We start from the raw sequence: 25025 nt of genomic DNA on the forward strand, positions 1-25025 counted from the left end.
TTCAAATAATTTAAGTAAAACAGAAATTGTACCCCAGAGTTCAGGAGTGGCTATATCCTACCACCACTCTATCTTGTTGAAGGATCTTTTATCTTAGGATGACATTTATAAAAATTAACCTAGCCTAATATAAAAATGAACTCTGAACACAGGTTAAAATTAAATACTGAATAGATGTCAAAATAATAAAGCACTAGCAAAGAATATTTTGAAAATGAATTTAAGAAAAAAAATTCCACTTACTATAACACAAAAAAGAATACTTACGAATATTTAACAAAGAGTGTAAAACTCGTATGTTGAAAATTACAAAACAAAAATTAAGAAGGATCTAAATAAAGAGGAAGATATTCCATAATCATGGATTAGAAGACATAATGCTAAAATAGCAATGTTCGCAGAATGGATTCAACACAATCCTGTCAAAATTCCAGCTGCCTTTTTTTTTTTTTTTAAGATAATGAGAAGATGACCCTAAAATTCATATAGAAATGCAAGGGACTGAGAATAGCCAAGATAATCTTGATAAAGAAGAAACAAAAGGATTCATCCATACTTGCAAATTTCATATCTTACAACAAAGCTAAAATAATCAAGTCAGTGTGGTACTGACTGGCATCAAGATAGACTCGCAGAACAATAGACTAGAATTTAGAGCACAAAATGCTTACATTTATAGCCAACAGATTTTTGATGAGGGTGCCAAGACAATTCAATAAGAATAATCTTTTCTACAAATGGAGCTTGGGCATCTGGATATCCACCTGCAAAAAGACTGAAGTTGGGCCCTTGACATCAGACAGAAATTAACTTCAAATGGATCATAGACCTAAATGTAAGAGTTTAAACTATAAAACTCTTAGAAGAAATCATAAGAGTAAATCTTTGTTACCTTGGGTTAGTTAGCCAAAGATTCTTAGATCTAAATCCAACAGCACAAACAACGAAAGAAAAAATAGATTAACTGGGCGTCATCAAAATGAAAAACATTTGTGCTTCAAGAACACTATCAACAAAGTGGAAAGACAACCCACAGACAGGAGAAAACATCATATATCTGATAAGGTATCTGTATCCAGAATAAACAACTATATTCAACAATAAAAAGACAAATCTATTTTAAAATGATCAAAAAAAGGACTTCTGGTCTCCAGTCCAGCATGAAATGAGTTTAGAAGTCTTCCCTCCCATCTTCACAACAGGAGAAGAGCTGAACAAAATGAAAAATCAACAACTCTTCTGAAATCCAGCAGAGACCTGAGGCAGAGAAACAGAGTCACAGCTCACTGCAGCAGCAGCCCAGCAGCAGAAATAGCTTGTGAAGCCAGAACCAACACAGAAAAACATAAACTGCAACTGACAGGAGGCCAGTGTGAACTAATTCAAGCGTTAAAAACTCCAGAGGGGACCCCACACTTTTCTCAGTTTTACCTCCAGGAACCCTACAAGGTTCTCACAGTGAAAATCCAACAAAAATCTGCTGGAAGAAGGAGGGGAAGAGCAGCCATTTTAAAAGAGGCCCAAGTATTCTGTTCTTCATAGGACCTGCCCTCAAGGAAAACTATTTTACCAGAGCTAACTTACTTGGGGAAAGGAGATACCCAACTCTAGCCTTCTCCAGACTTCCAACTTGGGGGAGGGAAACCCCACTTCTAACCTCATTTAGCTTTCCATGTGGAAGGAGGGAAATATAAAACTCCAGGCCCCTCTAGCCCTCTTGTCTCTCCTATTGGGGGGAGGAGGAAAAACAGAGAAGCACTTATAAAGGTCCAGCTCAGGCTTCCTAAGAGACTGAGACCTAGTTTTACAACTACAGAGCATTTCCCCTCTCAAACACCTTACCACCACAGAAATAGGCCTCCTCTATAATGACACAGAAGTACAATGGAAAGAAACGCATGTATCAGACTTTAAGAAGTCTCTTGGGAAACCCAAAGAAACAGAAGAGACAAAAAGACACCAGAGGAAATTTTAGCTTCCGATATCTCTGTAGGCAAACAATAAACACAGTCTATGTCCTGCCAGAAAAACATAAAACCTCATACTAAAGACCCATTTACCTAAGTAACTTTTACTCTGTAAATCATGCACAGCTTTCGACAAAAAATTACAAGGAATACTAAAAGAAAGACAAAATGAGACCATGAATGCACAGAACAGGCCAGATCCACTCAAATACAGCAGAGACACTGGAATTACCAGACCAGGAATTTAAAACGACTATGATTAATATGCTAAGGGTACTAATGGAAAAGGTGGATAACGCACAAGAATAGATAGGTAATGTAGGCAGAGAGAGATGGAAACTCTAAGAAAGATTAAAAACGAAATGCTAGAAATCAAAAACACTGTAACAGAAATTAACAATGCCTTTGATGGGCTCATCAATACACTGAATATGGCAACAGAAAGAATCAAGTGAGCTTCTATTGGAAGTCAACAGAAACTTCCAAAACTGAAATGCAAAGAGGAAAAACAAACCAGAACAGAACATCCAAAAACTGTGGGACAATTACAAAACGTGTGACATGCATAATGGGAATACCACAAGGAGAGAAGAAAAAACAACAGGGCCAGCCTTGTGGCTCAGGTCCTGGGGCTGAGGAAGCCGGTTCGATTCCCACATGGGCCAGTGAGCTGCACCTTCTACAGCTAAGATTGTGAACAACGGATCTCCCTGGAGCTGGGCTGCTGTGGGCTGCCGTGAGCTACCGTGGGCTACCATGACCTGCCGTGAGCTACCGTGGGATGCCGCAGGCCGCCATCCGGCGAGAGCTGCCGTGAGCTGCTGTGAGCGGCCAGCCAACTGACTACCAGAGACCGACCGACTGCCTCACCCGGGGGGCCAGGGGGCGGGCGGCGGGGTAGACGGAGAAACAATGGCTTGAACTGGGGATGGGGGGAGTGGGGAGGGTGGGCGGAAGAAGGGGAAAATGAAAAAAACAAGAAAAAGCATTTGAAGTAGTAATTGACAATTTCCCAAAATTAAAGTCAGACACCAAACCACAGACGCAGGAAGCTCAGAGAACATAACAGAGGAAAAAATACCTAAAAATCTACCCTTAGTTGAAAATGGAGAGATGTTCGTCAAAGTGTGTTTAAGTCTTCAGTTATAAAATGAAGTTCTGGAGATCTAATGTACATAGCTAACAATACTACATTATATATTTGAAATGTGCTAAGAGTAGATATTAAGTGTTCTCACCACACAAACACACACAAAAGGTAACTATGTGAGGTGACAGATATGTTGATTGACTTGTTTGGCGCAATCACTTCACAATGTATACATGTATGAGGTCATCACATGGTACATGTTAAATATATGCAATTTTATTTGTCAATTATACCTCAATAAAATTGGGGGGACAGGGAGAGTCCAGAAAAAAATTTTGAAAACCCCAAAACTAGTTAAGATGATAAAATTAATGTTATATATTTTTATAGAACAAAACCTAAAGGGATGGAGAACAATATATCATACTAAGAACCATCAAAGGAAAGCTGGACTGCTTATATTAATTTCAGACAAAGCAAACTTCAGATGAATAATTATCAGGGATAAAGAGGGTGTATTACATAATGAAAAAGGGATCAATTCTCCAAAGAAACATAGTAATTCTTAATGTGTATGTGCCTAACAACAAAGCATTAAAATATTTCAGGCAAAAACTAATAAACTCACAAAAAGAAATCGACAAATCCACCAATATAGTTAGAGAATTTAGCACCCCTTTATCAGTTATTGATACATCCAGCAAGCAGAAAATAAGGACATAGTTAAACTGATTCTATTAATCAACTAGATCTAATAAACAATGACAGAAAACTTTGTCCAATAATAGAATACACCTTCTTCTCAAGCTCAAATAGAACATCTACCAAGATAGACCTAATTCTGGATAATAAAACATCCTTTAACAAATTTAAAATAAACATCATAAAAGTATGCTTTCATACCACAATGAAATTAAACTAGAAATTTTTTTTTAAAGGCAAGAAAAACCCCCAAATATTTAGAGCTTACACAACATACCTCTCAATAACATAAGGGTCAAAGAACTAAGTCTCAGGACAAAATTTTGAGCTAAATAAAATTTGTGAGATGCAGTGAAAGCAGTGATTATAGGGAAATTTACAGCAATGACTGCATACATTAGATAAAAAGAAAATCCAAAATCAGTGAAAAGATTAATAAAACTGATAAACCTCTAGCCAGGTTAACCAAGAAAAGAAGAGGGAAGACATAAGTTACTAATAAAAAATCAAAGCGAGGCCGTCACCACAGTCCTTATGGACATTAAAAGAATAAAAAAAAATTACAATAAACTCTGTACCCACAATTTGATAACCTACATTAAATGGACAAATTCCTTGAAAGACAGAATCTACCAGAACACACACAAGGAGAAATAGATTATCTGAACAGGTCTACATCTATTAAAGCATTAATAATCGTCTTCCAAAACAGAAAGCACCACACCCAACTGGGTTCACTGGTGAATTCCACCAAACATTTAAGGAAGAAATGATACCAATTCCCTAGTCTCTTCCAGAATACAAAAGCAGAGGGAATACCTCTTAACTGATTCCATGACGCCAGCATTACCCTAATACCAAAACCAGACAATGACATTACAAGAAAGAAAAACTACGGACTATTTTCTCTCAGAAACCATAGATACAAAAATCCTAAACAAACTATTTTGAAAAAATGAATCTAACAATGTATAAAAAGAATTATACACCATGACCAAGTGAAATTTATTCCAGATATGCAGGGCTGGTTCAACATTCAAAATCAATGAATATAATCCATCACATCAATTAGCTAAAGAGGAAAAATCATCTGATCATATCTATAGATGTAGACAAAGTATTTGACAAAATTTAACATCCATTCATAATATATATAAAAAACTCTTAGCAAACTAAGAATAGAGGGATACATCCTCAACTTGACAAAGAAAATCTACAGCCAACATTATACTTAATCAGGAGATGTTTTCCTGCTGAGATCAGAAACAAGGCAAGAAGTACTCTTCGTACCACTACTATTCAACATTGTGTTGGATGCAATTAAGACCAAAAAAAAGAAGGAGAAGGAGAAGGAGAAGGAGAAGGAGAAGGAGAAGGAGAAGGAGAAGGAGAAGGAGAAGGAGAAGGAGAAGGAGAAGAAGAAAAGGTATACAGATTGGGAAAGAATAAATAAAACTGTCTTTGTTCACAGGTGACATGATTGTCTATGTAAAAACATCTCAAGAAATCAAGAACAAAAAAAAAATCTCAAGGAATCAAGTACCAAAAACAAACAAGCAAACAAAAAAATCTTCTAGAGTAAATAAATGATTATAGCAAGGTTGCAGGATACAAGATTAAGTTACAAAAGTCAAACTCTTATATGCCAGCAATATACAACTGGAATTTGAAATTAAAAACACAATACAATTTGCAGTAACATCCCCCCTAAAAAAAGTAAAATAATTATAAATCAAACACAGTATGTACAAGATTTACGCGAGGAAAACTATAACACTCTGAGGAAAGAAATCAAAGATCTAAATAAATAGAAATATATTTCATGCACATGGATAGGAAGATCCATATTGTCAAGATGCCAGTTCTTCCCAACCTGATCTATAGATTCAAAACAATTAAAATCCCAACAAGTTATTTTATGGACTCAAATAGTCGACACAATATTGTAGAATACTCAAAGGATTGATACTAACTGACTTACTATAAAGCTACAATAAAAGAAGACGTGTGATGATATTGGAGAAAGAACAAAGAGATCACTGGAATAGAAAAAAGAGCCCAGAAATAGCCATCAAATATAGTCAACTGAAATTTGACAAAGAAACAAAGGCATTTCAATGGACAAAGGATAATTTTTTCAACAAACACTGCTGGATCAATTGGATAGCCATATGCACAGAAATGAATGTAGACACAGATCTTACATTTTTCACAAAAGTTAATCCAAAATGGGTCACAGACCTAAATGTAAAATACAAAACTACAAGGAAACATAGGAGAAATTCTAGGTGTTCTCAGGTTTGGCAATGACTTTTCAGATGCAACACCAAAAAGCACAATTCATACTAAAAGAAAAAATGGATAAGTTGGACTTTTCATTAAAATTTAAAGCTGCTTCTCTAAGACACTAATTAAAAGAAAGGTAAGTTACAAACTGGGAGAAAATCTCTGTAAAATACATATCTGATAAAGCATTGTTGTTCAAAATATACAAAGAACTCTTAAAACTCAACAGTAAGAAAATAACCATTAAAAATGGGGAAAAGACTTAAACAGACACCTCACCAAAGAAGATATACAAATGGCAAATAAGCGTATCAAAAGTGCTCAACATCGTGTATCACCAGAAAACTGCAGATTAAAACAACGAGTTACCACTACACTCCTATTAGAAAGGCTAAAATCCCAAACACTGACCATACGAAAGGCTGGTGAGGATGTGAAGCAACAGAAATTCTCACTCACTGGGGTAAATACAAATTATTTTTGCACAGCCACTTTGGAAGTTAGTCTGGCAGTTTCTTGCAAAACTAAACATATTCTTACCCCACTATCTAGCAATTGTGCTACCTGGTATTTACCCAATGAGTTGAAGACACATATCTACATAAAAACATACACTGAATATTTACAGCAGCTTTATTCTTAATTGCCAAAATATGGAAGCAACCTAGATGTCCCTCAATAGGTCTTTCTCCTATGCTGTCTCCAGAATAGCATGAAGAGAATAATCCTCTCCCTAAGGATGGAAACCAGACATTAATGATCTCTTCTCACTCTCCAAAATGGTGTGGATTCTCTCTCCATTCACCACAGAACAACAGCAACACTTCACATCGCCACCCCCATATCCCAACGCAGAACAAGTGAAACCAACCAAGCAGGAGACCTGAAACCTATGACTTAGTTCAAAGGAGAACTGAAATTAATAGTTAATGAAGCTAACTAAGATCACTAATTAATTAAAAATGCAACTTACTGATTTTCAAATGGAAAAGCCAGCCTCTACAACCATCAGTAGCTTTGGGGATTGATTAATTTTCTTCCAGCTCTAATATCAAAGGTCTCCTACATAAGGCACTAGCTGGACTTTACCCGGACACCACAATAGCATTTTCTATCACAAGCGCTTCCAAACTGGTCAAGTGACGTAGTTTAATTTTACTTTAAGTAATTTGCCACAGTATGATGGGTCACAGAGGAAAAAAAACCATTCAAATTTTAAATGAAACATGAAATGAAGCTTGTTATACCAGAAATAACTAAACAAACCAAAAAAACACACAAAAAAACCTCTCAGTGTCTTAGATAATAGTTTGTGTGACTACTGATGCAAGGATAATTACTCTTGGTTTTCTTTTTATCTCGGACCTCTCTGATCTCGTTTTTTCACCAAAACAAACTGCCTCTCACTCACATTAGCATGTTCAGCACATTGGTTTACTTAATTGGTCAAGGAGAAGACCTTATTCAATTTTTTTCTGGAAATACATAATTATTTTATGTAATCCTAGCCAGCAGCTATGTAAATCACTGATGTAAAACTACAGAATTTCAAGTTGTCAGAAAAATGCCTACTATTTTATGATAATCAAGAGAAATGAAATGGTCACTATATCAAATTTTATTTTTTTGGAAACAGTTAACATTCAGCAAGGAAAACAAAGAACACTTAAGTTCTACAAAGGAAAGATAATATAGTGGAAAGAACTGAGCTTTGTGTAAGGCAGCCTGCGACTTTTAGCATATAGGAGGAAAAAACGAAACTATACAATAGCAAAAGCCATAAAATACTTAGGAATAAACTTAACAAAAAATGTCAAAAGCCTGTATAACTAAAACTCCTGAAAGAGACAAAGGCAAACTTGAACAAATGGAAAGACATCTTTTATTCCTGGTTAAGATAATCTAATATCAAAAATAGGTTAGTGCTCACTAATTCACAAAGATAATGAAATTCCAATTAAAAATATAAACAAGGTTTTTACGGAGTTAGCCAAAATGGTACCAAATTTCATACGGAAAAATAAACATCCAAGACTAGCTAGAAAAACATGAAAAAGAAAAGCTACAAGGGCAGATTAGCCCTACCAAACATTAAAACATACCACGAAACTCTACAATTAGAAGAGTGTGGTACTTACACAGGATAATGCAGGCAACCCAATGGAACAAAATGGGAAGTCCAGGCATAGACCAACTACATGTGGAAATTTAGCATGTAGTAACAATAGCCTCTCAAATCAGTGCAAGAAAGATAGATCTTTTAATAAATTGTACTAGAACAACTGGTTAATGATTTAGAAAGGATAAAATTAGATCAATCCTAGGAATAAACTTCAAATGGATCAGGGATCTAAATGTAAAAAAGTGAAATCTTACAACTACTGGAGGAAGATAAGGATGAATTTCTCTTTAACCTAAGGAGAAGGCTATCTATAAAGAGAGGCTTTATAGGGAAAAGGCTTTCTAACAAAATCTGGATATGATAAAAGAACGATACATTTGTCTACAGGTGTAGGGGGAATTTTCACATGGCAAAAAATCAGAACACATACAGTAAAAATACCATATATAACACAGATAAGACTACCACCATAATTAACTCTTTAGAGTTGAAAGGAAAAGACCAGAAATCCACTTTAAAAATGGGCAAAAAAAAGGGCAATTCACACACTCACAATAACAAATAAAATGGACACCGAACAGATGAAAAGATGTTAAAGTACATTCATAATAATAAGACTATTAATCGAAACTACAATGAGATATCATTTCTCACCTATCAGACTGGCAAAAATTGGAAAAGGAAAGCAATGCATATTGTCAAAGCTGTGGGAAATAGGCACTCTCGTATCACTGGAGAGAATGCAAACTGGTATAACCCATAGGGGGGAAGTTAGCAGCATGAAACAAAATGTATTTATGTTTTGACTCAGCAGTCCTACATCTTCTAATGTACCCTGAAGATACACATCTAAGAAAAAAATACATATAGACAAGGTTTGCACAACAGCATTCTTGGAGATTTAAAAAATACTGAAAAGAAATTAAATATCCATCCATACAAGAATGGTTGAATCAATGCTGTAATACTATGTATACCTGTATAAAGAGCGAGAAAAACCTCTGAGCTGATAGGCAATGATTCCAAGGAGCTACAGTTAACAGAAAAAGCAAAGCACAAGAGAGTATCTCTAACATATTACCTGTTGTGTAAGAAAGAAACCAAGAAAACTATACTTAACTGCTCATTTGTACAAAAGAAACCCAGAAAAAATAAACTAGAACATAATGAGACTGGCCATCTACAGGGAGTGAGTGTAGATAAGACAGAGGGAATGACACTTATATATTTCTTACTTTTAGAACCATGTTAGTGATTCACTGACTGAAAATAAAATTTTGGATTTAAAATATAATTTTAGATAAAAATTCAGAAAATGGGCACAAAGTTCTAAGAAGGGATACATACAGAAATAGATAAATCAAACTATATTGCAAATGAATAATCTAACTATGCTAAAGAGGAAATTTTAAATTAAAAAGAAAAAAAGCAAGAAAAAGAAGAACCCAAATACCTCCCAACAGAATACACGGGTTTGATACAGTAATGATAAAATGTAATAAAATGTAATAAAGCACTCTGGAGTCAAGACTGCTTGGATTCAAATACTTGCCCATTTATCCACGTGCTGTGTGACCCTGGACAAGTTAAAGCATCACCTTTTTGTGTGTAGGTTTCCTAATCCGAATGGTAACAGTATCAATCTCATGGTGCTAACAGTAAATCTCAAATAAAACACTACTCATGTAAAAAAGCTTAGATTACCAAGCATATAAGTATTTGGTAAGTATTTGCTATCATCAACTACTAATCAAAAAAAACAAAAAAACAAAAAAAACCTTTGAATATGTGGGTATCCAGGAGACATACATCATAAAAATGGAGTCCTTGTCATAAAAAATTTGGAATTTCCTAGTAGTCAATGAATTTAGAATACCGAGATCCATATAGCTGGCTGGAATCATCTGGGACATTTCCTAAGGGAAGAATCTGACATGGGTCTTTATATACGTACAGGATTTCGTTAGCAGAAGAATGGGAGTGATATAGGAAGCTGAATACAACAGAGAGGCCATTAAAGACCAATATATTTCAAGGATCGTGACACAGAGGGTTGGAAAACGGAGCATCTGGAGATTAGACAACACTATGGAAGCTCCTGAATACACATTTGAACTGGGCAGGCTTTATTTTCTAGACTATGAGGAGCCACAGAAGATTTGTGAAACAACATGACCAAAGTGAACTATGGGATTATTCTAGTGTTGGTATGCAGAGGGGACTAGAAGTGAGAAGAGCAGAGGGAGAGTCTTACTGGTGGTTAAGCCAAACAGTGACAAGGGACTGACTAGAATAGGAGGGATGAGAAAAGGATAGAAGGGCTACATCAACAAGGCAGAGAGGAAAAACAAATAAATCAACCAAATTTGACAATGGTTTGAGGTAAAGAGGTAAGAGAGGTAAGAGAGAATGGAAGAACAGGTACGACAAGGTAAATACAACAATTAGAAGGAAGAAGGAAAAACGAACAGGAACCAACAGAAACAATTTCCGTTGTGTCTTAAAAGTTAAGTCAGGCTTGTATAAGAAGCCTTGCCAATTTGAGGTAACAGTGCAATATTCAAGTATCAAGATCTACTGGGCACATGACAGCATGGGCCTAGTGCTTGGGAGACAGAACTCTGAAAACAAAAACTTCAATTTTTTTTTTAAACCTTTTGAGAATGTTTCAGACATTCTAGAACATAGAGACAACAGACTGTGTGCTATTTCAGCGCCGTGATCACCTCTTATTTTTCTATCACTTAATGTTTAGCATAATTGCTTCCTAGCACACAGGAGACTGGCAGGAAAATACTGCAGAGGTGGGAGAGGCAGAGAAGGGCACAGAACCGCGCGGCTTATTACTGGCAGAGCCATGACACGGCCCAGATCCTTGACTCTCCACGACACCGTAACACAGATATGACCTCTGGACATCCATGCACAGGATCCCCTTTAAAAAATGGTGTAAGAAATGAAAATAAAATGAACTGTGGGGATTGCTAGGTTTGGGTGTTTGTGTGTGTGTGTGTGGGGGGGGGGATGGCAGTCACAGATTCAAAGAAAATTTTTCCAGAAAGGAGGCACAGTCAACGATCAAATGATCATGTGCCATAAACAGTTTCTCTGTCTTCTACACCAGTGACATCCAAGGTAGGGAGAGATCACTTTTTGAAAGTATAAATTAGGAAATTTTAATCTACCTTTCACAGCATTTTAAACACGAATGACTCATAGCAGTGGTTCAAAAATTACTGCAATTTTCAGTAAATTTTATCTCTACAAAGTACACAATGGGAAATAAAGCTGCTTTAGTATAGTAGGTAAACTGAACAAAAACATGTACCATACATGAAACTGGAAGGAAAACAAACAAAACAATTGAAAAAAATAATCATTTACATGTGTTGATAGCAACAAAGTCCATGAAATACCAAAGGTCTTACCTTAAATCTCTTGTCCTGCAGTACTTTCTTGATGGCAACCAGTTCTCCTGAATCACAAAGCTTGGCTTGGTACACCACACCAAACGACCCATTTCCAATCACTTTTGTATCTGTGTAGCTGACTTCCTGTGGCCTGTCTGGACCCTGCCCAGGAGTTGCTACCACTGTGGTCACCTTACTGCCATCCTTGTCTCCTAAAAGAAAAAGGATACAAAATGAGTACTGTAAAGGATTAGAGAAAATTGCCAAAGTACACAAAGGAAACTATATTCTTTGCCACAAACTATTTTTTTAAGTGCTCATTGTAACTTATCATATAGAATTACTTCAACTATTTGTTTCAATTGTAAGTAATTTTTTTAACCACCATTTATTCATTCTATAGACCGGGCACCATGCTTGGTTTATACATGTGACTCCATTTAATGAAAACCCCAGCACCATGAAGTTGAAAGTACTTTTCAGTATTATCCATAACGGAAAAAAAGGTAGACCAGCCAGGGTTTGACTCCTTATCTGCCTGACCTGTCCAATTCCAATGGCACTAGATTTCCCCAAGGCTGTCTTATTTTACTTGAAAATAAAATATGTACAACTGAAAACATCTAAATATGCCAACTCTATTCAGACCACTCTGCCTTTAGGAAAGTAAGGCTTTGAGTTTTTGCTTCTCCGTATCTTATTTCTTGTAAGGAAATAGAGCAACTCCCCTCAGAGAAGGGTCAGATGGGGGAAAAGAACGGGGAAAGAACGTTAACTGGGGGGTAAGAGATGTAAAACTTAAAAGAAAATCAAACATATTCTGAACTGAGCCTCATTCATAAGTAGCTCGCTGGCTCTGGGGTCTCCGCCCACTCATGGCCCCTCTCCTTCCTTTTTTGCCTTTCCTCCCCACTCCCCCAGTAACAAGCCAAAGACTCTCTTCAATTCAAGCTCAAAATCCACCTCCTCCTACTTGACTAGGCATAGCTCACAATCATCTTTTTTTCTCAATTCTTAAACAATTCTAAACCATTCTATGGCTACCTAGCACTTGATTTTAGAGAGCTTTAAATTGTTCTTTTACTGATTTCGAAATACACAGATTCTATTGACTACAAACAACCATTGTGAAATCGCTATTATGACTTGTGCGTCTTCTCCCTTCCCTGACAAACCTAAAACCATTTCTCAGTACAATCCTTAGGCTCAGTAAGTCCTTAGGCTCACTGACTAAACTGCACTTCTTTTTGTCCTCTGCTACTCTTCCATTATATCAATTTTATTTTTAAGATGCTAACTGAATTCGTACTAACCTAATACAAGAAAAAACAACGTAATATTTAACTCTAGATACCAAGCCAAGATTGTGAAATATTCATCTGTACCTTACATCTAAAAGGATCAAAAATATAACCTAATTTTTCAATGGTTTGAGTGTTTTCCCCACCAAATATAATATTGCCAGATAAATGAATATCTAAAATGTTAGTAGCATATTATAACCAATATTTATTGCCATTTAAGTTCACAGGGGTATTAATACAGACAAAAGTCAGTAACAGGCAGTCTATATCATATAATGACCAGCTATCTTGAACATATAAGTCTTCAGCTCCAAGGTGAAACACCCCGACAGGTAGGATTTAGTTAGCACAAATCCAACACTACTTGTAGAAAGGATAACTCAAGTCTTGTCAACACAAGCATTTGCTTAATGCCACCATTTGTATCTACAACAGTCTTACATGTTTTACATGGATATAAACCCAGCACAAGCCGACACATACTCAGCAGTTTTCAAAGCTTTCCAATGCTCCCTTCACATCTCACTTCCTAGTAAAATAAATCTTAACACACTTGCTAAAAAAAATCTAGTCTAATCTAATCTGAGTTCTAAATCATCATGCTCCAATCCCCAAAAATATTCAATATTACTTTTGTTTCTGACCATATTAATCTCAACTACAATTGTTCAGATTGACTATAAACCTTACTATAAGTTATTTTCTTCTTCATTTGTAAAATAAACCTGCCTTTACCTGTATTATGGCACTTCTAAAGACAGAATCACAGTCTTTTGAACTTAAACTCTAAATAAAGAGATCTAGAAAGTCAGATCCAAAAAGATTAAAATCCAAGGTATTGAATACATTTTCTTACAATCTAATTGTCCCAAAGGAAATAAAAAGTAGCAGTGATTTCAAACCATCTGACACCTCCCTAGATCATCTTAGTTAAAACTACTATACCGGGGGAAAAAAAAAATCAAAAACTGTGAATTAATAATTCCACTGAACAAGTTGCTTGCAAAATTTCACAGGCCTAATTCACAAAACAAAGAATCATTATTTTTAAATTAAGATAAATTAATAGATTTTAAGGATGACTGTTGTATTCCACAATCTTAACTAAAAAACAAAGGCTGTCTGGGAGATAACCAAAAATTATGCTTTTCTACTATATAGCCATATTTAATAAAGAAAACAGTAGTTACAGCTTAGTGCTTGCTCCAGTAAGAGAATTTACGCAATATAATCATGTGTAATGACTTTCCCCTCTTGCTTCCCCTAAGGTTGCATTTCCAAAAAAAAAAAAAAAAATCACACTTCAGAAAAATGGTTTCAGAGCCCTCAGAACCAGCTGTGAAAGATACACCCCATCACAACCCTGGGATTCAGCATCTCTTCATTCTCAACTACTATACATGGGAACATCCAGCCCAGCATCAGGATTTGCATAAGGGAAAAGGCGCAAATGAGGTAGTTCTGCAAAAATATTAAAAGCAAAGTAGAAAGATAAACAGGTCTTACAGATGCCATCACTTGAAAGAGACGCTTGAGGCCTCTTAATTTGAAACTGCAATTGGATGTGAACAAGGAACAATCCTTTCACCTTCTTGTGTATCTAGTAAAAACCTACTTACTATCTTAGCAGAAAGTAAAAGATTTATTCGATTTTCTTTCGAGCAGTTAGAGAAATTGCTGAGAACTCCTACAGGCTATATACTCTACTAATATGCAATCCCTAGGTATACCAGGAACAACAGCTCTCGGGCTTTCTACCTCAAGCATCCTGGAATTTTTATTCAGGGATCATCCATCATCACCTGACACTGCTCCATCGGAGATCTGGACTAGCAGAGCTGTAAAGAAAGGCAAGATAGCACTGGGGATGACCTGGCACGAACATGAGCAGCGCACGGACAGTCAGCAGCTAGTGTGCCAAGGAAAAGCATGTCACCATTTGGCATTGGAATTTGTCGACTTAGCAAGAAAATAACAGCTGTGCAAAATTTCACTGTACAAAGAACTTTCCAATTCATTGTTTCATCTACTCTAATACTTACAACAAATGTAGATATCTATTATTATTTTACTATGTAAATGAGGAAAGTGAGACTAACAGACTAGCGTGTCCAGTACCGTGAAGCGTGAGCAGAAAGAACTCTTCAGTTGCCTCACGCTGCTCTGTTGTATTTTACAACCTTCCTACTACAGCTGAAAGACTAACGTCATATACTGTTATTACCGCCCCCTAAAGCAGCAGTTGTTTCTGAAAATATGTAAAAAGAGTAACAAGAGAATGAATGATCTTTTACAATTTTCAGACCTTAATTATTCACTTAATAGCTAAAAAGCGATTTCTAAAGATACTTTGGCAACATTAGATTTTGAAACTTACCCCAAAGCAAAAGCATATGTAAAACAAAAATGTAAAACAATTGATTCTGTGATGTTCAAATTAATTTAACATTTGCTACTAGAAACTGGATAATTCTGAATTTTAGCAATTGAGCATTTTAAGTACCGTACTAAGAGACCAAAATACTCCTAAAAAGCTAGAAATAATAACAAATGTGCCTCGTTTTTTATAAGAAGTCTCCATTTCTCCCAATGCTAAACTTTCCAGAATGCACGGTACAGAGTCTCAGCAGTTACAATAAAAGTGGTGTCCAGAAACGGCGACTGTCTCCCAGGGACAACAGCAGCAGAACAGCAGGATCAGGGGGCTCCAGTCCGCTCCAGCCAGGGGACCCCTGAACTCTTCTAGTTCAATTAAAATTCACTCAGGTGGTATTAATTTCCCATTATAACCAGCGCACAGAATTAAATCCCCTACTCTTCACCACAATGGAGAAATCTTAAATATCACAATAGACAATATCACAATAGACTCCTCAAGAAGCAATGGAAAGATGGCATGCAACAGAACAACAAACCACTTTCTATTGAAACTGTTAAATATAGAATACGATTTCTACAAAAATCTCTGGCATAGCCCAAAACCGTAAGTGCAGCCTAGTTCTCAATCTTTCAAACACAGGTTTGTACCTGTAAGCAATACTTGGTGATCACATTTTTTAAGTCTTCTGAAGTCACTCCTCAGACCAATCCACCCTGAGATGAACAAATAAATGTTAAAGCATAACAGTCCATCTACATCCAAAGTGTGCAGTGAGCGTCCAAAAACCAAAGGCCACTTCAAACATGTTTAAATATTTAGGAGGTATCTGACACGGGCATTCTCATTATATATGAATGATAAATTCAAAGTTGAACATACTTTAGTCAGTTAATTTAATGTTCCTTAAGATTCGTGAGCAGAGAAAAGGTAACAGCTGTGACACTTTTTAACTTCTAGCGATATGCTGATAAGCCATTCTACTCATAAAAACCGAAAGAAGTCAGTAAGGACTGTCTCTATGAATCTTCTTTTAACTCAAGAATAAGGTAAGTTTAAAGTCTGTAACAAAAGCCCAGAGAAACAAAGTATCTTATGAAGTTTTACCTAACAGTAGGGAAAGTAGCATTGCCTATTGTTTCCCCAGCAGGAAGAGAAATTCCAGATACCTGTTTTTACGGATGTTTAACGACAATATGGTACTCTATTGAAAAGAATTATTATGTAAATTACTCAAACGAACCAAGAAGAACCTTATTTTCAGGCATGATTAAGATTGTCTGAAGGGTAAACACTGACCACTGTCACATTTTCAGGTTTTCAAATCAAAGTTCAAACAATTCTTTACCCTAAGTAACTGCTAAGGAATGTACATTAAAACAAGATGTTCTCCCCAAAAAAACAAAACAGACTGCAAACATGAAAACAACATAAAAATTAATAAGCAAAAGAAATAACAACTAAGGAACTAAGGTCCACAGAATCAGAGTTAGACGAATTCTAAAATAAATTGTCTTGTCACGAAATAGGGCTCTACCCTATTAAGTGGAAGCTCTGGCCCGAGTGCAACTGCTCATGTCTCCTGGAGCAAGACTATGAGGAAAGAAGGGGAATGCCAACCAAGCAGCTGAATCAGTCAAATCAATCCTAATGATCAACAGCACCATATGAAAACAAAAAATATTTTAGGGCAATTTCCATTAACCTTGATACGATAAAAATCTTTCTCACAGGGCCTTTTCCCTTAGATACCACTCATCTCCACATGATTCTACCTAAAGGATTGGGAAAAAACAAAACAAACAGAAGAATTACTAAATTTTCTTTGGGGATAGGAAGAGTAAACAAAAGGAGAGGCAGGGAAAACAAAATGGCCAGATGGCATCCATGGGCTGGCTTTAGGAGATGTTTGCCTGTATATCACTTCTAGAAATAGGAAAACACGGGCTGGCAAAAGACCAAGATGAGACAGAAAAGATTCCAGAGTCACAGACAGCACAATAATACCGCATTTTCAATCACAGGAAGATACCATGCCAAAGGAATTAACAAGCAGCAATTCTGAGGAACCAAAAAATTCCCCTTAAGAAAAAAATTCAGTCAAATTTCTTTCCTTAGAGAGGGGCATGACGGTATAGTATGTACTCCGAAGTCATGCAAAGGTTTGAATCACATATTCTACTACTTAATATCTATAAAATGGAGATAGCTGCTACTATATAGGGTTGTTGTGATGATTAAATAACAGAGTATGCAGGGTTGTTGTTTTTTTTTTTCCAGTGTATGTCACATAGTGGGTGCTCAATAAATTATATAGTTTCTCTGAACTTTGAATTATTGGCAGTGGAAACAAAAAAAATTTTTCTGCTCTGCTATGCACTTTTCACATGCCCTACTATATAGTGCTTATCACACGTTTTATCAGCAAGGGTATGAGCCCTCACTTGACTAAGAGCTCTTAGGGAAGCCAGACATTATCTGAATCATTTACATTTGCCTAGTGCTTATTGGTACAGGGGTCAGCACGAAGCAGGTGCTCAGCAAAGGTTTACTGCTGAATTTATGTAAGAATCACTCAAGCAAAGAAGTGTTAGGATTTGGGAACTGACTATTTCATGCCAAACAGGAAGCAATGCTTTTGCTTCTCCTATGCTTGCACTGATCAGATGCAAATCTCTAGGGATACGGTACATATAAAGGTCTTACAAGTACTAAAGCAGAATAGAGGGCTTACTGAAAATATGGTAACAACAAGAAGTCAAAACAAATGACCCAACTGGCCACATGTGGATTTATTTCCAGGTAGGAGAATTACTGCTCAGTAACAGTCCGTTCACATAATTCTGGTTTCTTTGGAGCACCACTATGCAGCAATGGGTAAGAAGTCGGCAAGGACGTCTCTGAGGTCTGATGTTCCATTTACATCAGTACAGATGTAAGTATATTCCTTGAGTAACATTCACAGCAGACGATAGAATCACCTGAAAGCGTTTACTAAAAACAAACAAGCTAGAATTTTACTCCTAGAGACTCAGTAGGTCTGCAGTGGGGCTCAGGAAACTATTTTTAATAAACCCCCCTTAAATGATTCTTAATGCAGTTCCAGCTACCATACTTTGAGAAAAACCACAATACCATTTAATCCCTACAACTTTGCGACATACTCATGTTAATTTAACAAACAGGAGAAACTACAGTGTTCAAAAAAGTTTGGTAATTTGCGCAAGGTAAACCCCTTCAATAAAGTGTACCTACAGGATTCAGACCCATCCATTAACTCTAAAACCTGTACCCTAATAATTACTTTGCTTAAGACCATTCCATAAAAATAACAGACGGCTTGCGGTCCTAAAATCAACTTTATATTTTCCCCAAACTAAAAATTTCAAATATTTTACAAAAGATTCTGATGAAAGTATCTATTAGATACCTAAATTTTTACTTTGAAAAATCCATGTTCCTTTCAAACTAACTTTAATTTTTTATCTTCTCTTAAAACCCAAATTTTACTTTAAACCAAACAAACCAAAAACCAGAATAAACCATGCTAATTTTCAACAGCCTGAACTTAAATATTACTTTCCTTATAAGAACTGGAATCAAGCATATTTTCGTTTTTTTCTAACTCCAGTGAATGGGAATAGTCAAACCAAGCCCAAAATGAACAAATATTTCATTTGGTCTTAAACCCTCACTTGAAATAATATCAAGATATATTTTAGAAACAGGTTTATTTCCCATGAAAGTCTAAGAAACTTGCAGCATGTGTGTAAAGAACTACTGCTTTTAGGAATTTACATTACAATCTTTAAATCTTAGATATGCTTATCCGTTTGATTTACAAATTGGGGGTGAGGGGAGTAGATAGTACACTTAAATTTTTCCTCATATTACCAAAGAAACAGTACACTACACATGGATGGAAAGAATAAATGATAAACACTTCAACTAAAGAAACAAATTACTTTAAAAAACACAATGTCAAATATGTGGTGATAGAAAGAGAACTGACTCTGGGTGGTGAATACACAATGTGATATATAGATGATGTGTTATAGAATTGTACACTAGAAACTCATGTAGTTTTGTTGCCCATTGTCACCCCAATAGATTCTAATTAAAAAAAAGATTCACTGATCCAGTGGTAACACTTCTGGCAACTTCAGTCTTGAGCAGCTACGAAGAAAGCCAGATAACAGTACTCACAGAGCAGATACATTTTATTCTAGTCTTCAGTGAGCGTAATATTAAAATCAATGCTCTACAAAAAATTTTTAATGGATTAGGTCTGTGTTGGGCGCACCACACATCCCCCCGTGGTCCTCAATATTGCTTTCTGACAACCCAAATCCCCGCAATGTAACAACTCACTCCGTCTTTCCCCTGAACAATGATGATGCACAAAAGTAATCCCCAACCTTAAATCCAAACAGCTTTTCCTACAGCATGACACACAAATTTACATACATTTTTACATGCCTTTTAAATCTGGTTATAAGCCTAAAGTATTCTGTTAAATTTCAGATGGAAATGGAGGGAAAAGAGCAGCATGGGACTTGTTTTCTTCCAGAAAACTTGCTTCCTCTTGGTTGGTCCTATATGCTTTACCAATTACCATTTAACAATGTGGATGAAAGGGGATGCTGCAATAAATCAGCAAGTCCTAACTGGGCAGGTCATGGTGGGCAGTCAGGCCCCAGGCCTCTAACTTCTCTAGTGAAAGGTTTTAAGCGAGCCCTGTCCATTGTTCTTGTGCATCTAGGTTCACACACCTTTGAGATGCCAGAAGTAACACCCCTGGAAGGCGTAATCACCCTCAAGAGAGCACATCACCTTAACTAGCCTGTAATCCCTGCTTCGCTTTCTCCCACCTTCATGTCGTCTTCCTTACTTTTTCCCCTCCTTAATTTCAAACACATAAAAGACTGAAAAAGTTATTCTTGGGAGCATTTGAGATCTTGCTTCCCGGCAACTGCTGTCAGTTTTGGCTCAAATAAACTTAAAAAAATTCTTTACAGGTTTGGACTTTTTTTTACTTTGACACAATGAATATCTAATCCATGAGGGCAGCAATCATGTTATCACACACTTAATGCTGTGGGCTCACTTTATGCCTATGCACATAACAGGCTGTAAATATTTGTTCATTTCTGAGTAGACAAATTCCTACAGGATTTCACTATACTTTGATAACTGCTAAAGGTCTAAAAATCCCCATAAGTACCTCTAAAGCTTCCTTGAAGATGACAAAGGACCCTGTCATCACCCCTTGAAAGGGCTGAGTCACCCAATGGACTAACAAGAAAATACAAAGACAAAATTCACTGATCTGGCAATTTTCCCTGGGACGAACCCTGATCACCATACACCGTCATCACTACAAACATCGTATGTGTGGAGCACCTGATATTTTACAAACATATTTAGACCCATTACACCACTTTATCCAGGCAGCAGTCCTATGAGGGAGGTAGAGCCAATGCTAAATCCAGAAGGGAAGAACTGAACCTCAAGAGGTAAGTAAAATTGCTCAAGGTCATTAATATTGAAAACTACAACCCAGGTCATCCAATTCCCAAGTTTAGTAGCCTTTCCAATGCCTATAAAAATTGGAGGTGAATCAAGCCATTTATTTCTATTCCAAAATAAATCCATAAAAATAACTCAGTCCAGGGGCCGGCCTGGTGGCTCAGGCGGTTGGAGCTCCATGCTCCTAACTCCAAAGGCTACCGGTTCGATTCCCACATGGGCCAGTGGGCTCTCAACCACAAGGATGCCAGTTCAATTCCTCGAGTCCCGCAAGGGATGGTGGGCAGCGCCCCCTGCAACTAAGACTGAACACGGCACCTTGAGCTGAGCTGCTGCTGAGCTACCGGATGGCTCAGTTGGTTGGGGCACGTCCTCTCAACCACAAGGTTGCTGGTTTGACTCCCACAAGGGATGGTGGGCTGCGCCCCCTGCAACTAGCAACGGCAATTGGACGGGGAGCTGAGCTGCGCCCTCCACAACTAAGACTGAAAGGACACCAACTTGACTTGGAAAAAAGGCCTGGAAGTACACACTGTTCCCCAATAAAGTCCTGTTCCCCTTCCCCAATTAAAAAAAAAAAACAAAACTTTAAAAATAATAAAAAATAACTCAGTCCAAATAACCACACATTTTAGTAAGCATCCTCACACCTTTTAATATAAAGGCAAAAATACCTTTTGATAGCAAAGTACTTCATTTAGCCTGAGCTAGAAGGCTACCAGAATGAAAAAGCATCTAAAATTTTGAGTAAACAGAGAGTCGGAATTCCCCTGAGGAAAATGGAATCAGTGAACTGATAGTAAACATTTAAATTTAAGCACTTCAACAGATTTATCAGAATACAAAGGAATAGGCCACTGGTTAACCACAGCTGCTACTTTTGCAGGAATAGAAGGACCATTGCCTGTTTTTGTTTTTTGTTTTCCACTGGTTTATTCTAGATAAGAAACACTGGGGACTAGAACAGCAGTGAAGCATGATTTTTCTAATCAATAAACAATAAAGGAATATAAAAAGTAAATTTCTACATCACATAGTTTTAGGTATCTTCTGTTAATTTAGCTAAGCTACAATATTTTACTTTCCATACGTTTAAAGATAACAGAGCATGTTTGCTTATAATAATAAAATTTATTTTTCAAAAATACCCCAAATGTATATAATATGTGGACGGTGGTTGCTGTCCCACATCACAAAACCCACCTCTGAAATGTGTACGTATAAAAATACCAAGGTAGCACCGTTCCTCATTCCCGTTCTAAACAGACCCGACACCCAGTGCCAGTTACTGACCACAGTGCCAGTTACTGACCCGCAGCGCTGTTTAACCCGGCGGCCTGTCTTGTCCTCGTCGCCCTCTCCCCCAACAGGAGGCATTCACCACATTGCTATCCTCTCCCTTTATTCCCTAAACTGGCGATTCTTTTTATGTCAATTAAATCCACCTCAGGCAGCATTCTAGGTTAAGTCACCTTCTTCCTCCTCCACCCCTAGGTCTTAGTTACCTGAGAAAACTTTCCCTCCCTTTTTCTTCCCTACTCTCTGCATTCCACTGAAGAGTTTATTAAAAAAAAAAAAAAAAAGAAAGAAAGAAAGAAAAAAAGCCTTAACCACAGCAGGTAAGCAAAAGAATATAGCATGAGTTGAAAAGCCAATACCGTTAACCTATAAAGCTCATGGAAGTGTTCAGAATCTGTCAGCATTCCATAAATCTCTATCTACTCCTTATCTCCCTCAGATTAAATTCTTTATCAACCAAGTACCAGCATTCAGAAAATTTTTGAAAACTAATTTTTAGGGGGGTTCTAGTTTTGTTTAATACTATTCCTGCAACATTATCATTTTCTATTATTTTTTCACTGCACATATGTAGACAGGTATCTGAGTTAATCTGGCGTAGTGAGACTTTTGTAGGATAGCCTGGGAACCTAGCCATTTTTATTTTACATATTTACAAAACTTTAAGTGGAAAATATGTTCTGGACACTACTTAGTACTCTTCCAATAAGAGCGATGTGTGAACAGTGTTCTGCCACAATCAGCACTTTCTAAAAGAAGCTGCTCAGTTTTCAAGAAATATTTCAAAAGCTGTAATTTCAAAAGAGAGTTTCTGAGTTCCATGACAGCATGTCCTCCGCTGTCCTATATGCAAAGCAGCGTGGACGAGGCGAAGGGGTCTCGGCAGAGCCGTGAGGACGCACGAGGAGGGCAGAGCAGGGCTGCCTCTCGAGTCCTGCAGAAACGAGTGCACTTTTTCCGAGTCTCTTATGTACCCTGTCAAGGATACTATTCATTTTCCCTCAACAGAAAGTGCCAGAATATAATTCACATTATATAGGAATATAGAACATGTATTTTATATATCAACCTTATAACATATATTTTGTATACTAACCACACACCCTTATTTTCCCTTTACCTTAATTTCTTCTCTTATGTTGTGGTACTTCTGTTGTTGTAGCATATATATTTATGTTTAAATCTTTACTGGAACATAGCAGAGTATAAAATTACATCCACCAAGTAGCTGATTGGTTCAAACATTTAATGGGTGTCTGTTACTATACGCGCCGGGCCTGTGCTGCAGGCTGGGGGGAAACTGCCACTGGCACAGACTTGATGTTAATGGTCAGGAAACTGCGAGTTAATGGACAAAACTGACAATTATGAAAAAATAAGTGATAATATCATAGGAAAACCATTTACACAGGGCAAGTATAGTAGGAAAAGCGTTCAGACAGGGAACACAGAAGTCTAAGACACATAGTTGGAAAGGCTTCCCGAATGAGTTGTTTTATCTAAGCGGTGACCTACAGTCTGAACACGAGGAGCTGCGCTACCATGGAGAAGGCTCCGAGTTCCTGTGCATTCTGGGAAAGGACAGCAGTTCAGTGAGGCTAGGACAAACGGTGCAGCTAAGGAGATGGGAGATAAGGCCAGAGAGGTGAGCAAGGACCAGGTCAGAAAGGGCCTGGGAAATCATGGTAAAGAAAGGAGGTTTAAGCTAGAGCACCATGAATCCCAGGAAGAGTTCAGCCAGGAGCCAACACAATCAGATTTACACGGTATCCTTTATTGAGTGCTTGCTGTTTTCCGGCACTGTGCTCAGTGCTTTATGTACAGGACTGCAATGAATCCTCATAAGGGTCCTATGAAATCTATAAAGGAAGCACTATAATTATTCCGATTTTACAGATGACGAAACTGAGGTTTACCGAGGGAAAGGAATCTGACCAGTCACACTGCTAATCCTGGGAAACCAAGAATTCTAACCCAGGTCTTTTGACTCCAGAGCCTAAGAGTCTATCAACCTCATTTAGAAAAAGGTTTGATGTTCCAGTTACAATGTAGAGAAAGAACTGGTTAAGTACAGACCAGAACTAGGAAGACCGTCTCAGCAGCTGTATAACTCAAGGGAGACATGATGACTATGAGAATAAAAAGAGAAAGATAAATTTGAGAGATACTGAAGAGATAGAATCAAAAGGCCTTGGTTGGGATTTTGGGGTATATGAGAAAGGCTGAGAGGGGTGAAGTAAGAATGACTCCCAGGTTTGTGGCTTGAGCAACTGAGTTAATGATGCAGAACGGTTAAGACAAAAGCTCTACAGCCAGACTCCCAGCTCTGCTATTTAAAAGGGGGGCATCTGGGACTATTATTTAACTTCTCTAGACCTCCGTTTCTTCATGTTTATGACGGAGATGATAATTATATAGAGAAGAATTAAATGAACTAATTCACGTGAAGCGTGTAAATAATACTGGCATCTAAATACTCAGTGTCATCATTCCCACCACCACCCCGGTGTGAGAATTATAAGAGAAAAGGGGGAAGGACAAGTTCACTTTTGAACATATTTCAGCTGAAGTGCCTGCAGAACCTCCAAGCGGCAGAAGTCACATTTATGGTTCTAAACTGAGAAAGTACTTTGGACTAAGGATTTAGACTTAGGAGTAATGAGCATACGGATGATCACTTCAGCCACCAACCTGAATAACATGGCTCGGGAAGAATGTGTGAAGTGAGAGAACAAAGCAACTTAGGAGAGCCTCACGAAGAACACAGATACTCAAGGGACAGATAGGTATAAAGAACCTGCAAAAAGTGTCTTGACAAGTGGCCAGAGAAGTAGGAGAAAAAATGAGAAGCTAAGGGGAGAGTGTATTTCAAGAAGAATCAACAGTGCCAAATGTTACTAAGAGGGAAATAAGATAAGAATGGAAAGGTATTAATTGGA

The 25025-nt window shown here is 37.2% G+C and overlaps 1 protein-coding gene across 4 annotated transcripts in view; it reads right to left on the reverse strand.

Moving 5' to 3' along the window:
• Positions 1-25025, reverse strand: part of GSK3B (glycogen synthase kinase 3 beta) — a 189138-nt gene that overhangs the window by 112153 nt on the left and 51960 nt on the right. For all 4 annotated transcript variants that reach the window (XM_033125680.1, XM_033125672.1, XM_033125665.1 and 1 more), the window contains one exon: positions 11596-11789. In XM_033125680.1, the coding sequence (XP_032981571.1) occupies positions 11596-11789 (194 nt within the window). The remainder of the gene's footprint in view (positions 1-11595; positions 11790-25025) is intronic.

Source organism: Rhinolophus ferrumequinum, chromosome 2 (assembly GCF_004115265.2).
Source record: "Rhinolophus ferrumequinum isolate MPI-CBG mRhiFer1 chromosome 2, mRhiFer1_v1.p, whole genome shotgun sequence".
NCBI lineage: Eukaryota > Metazoa > Chordata > Mammalia > Chiroptera > Rhinolophidae > Rhinolophus > Rhinolophus ferrumequinum.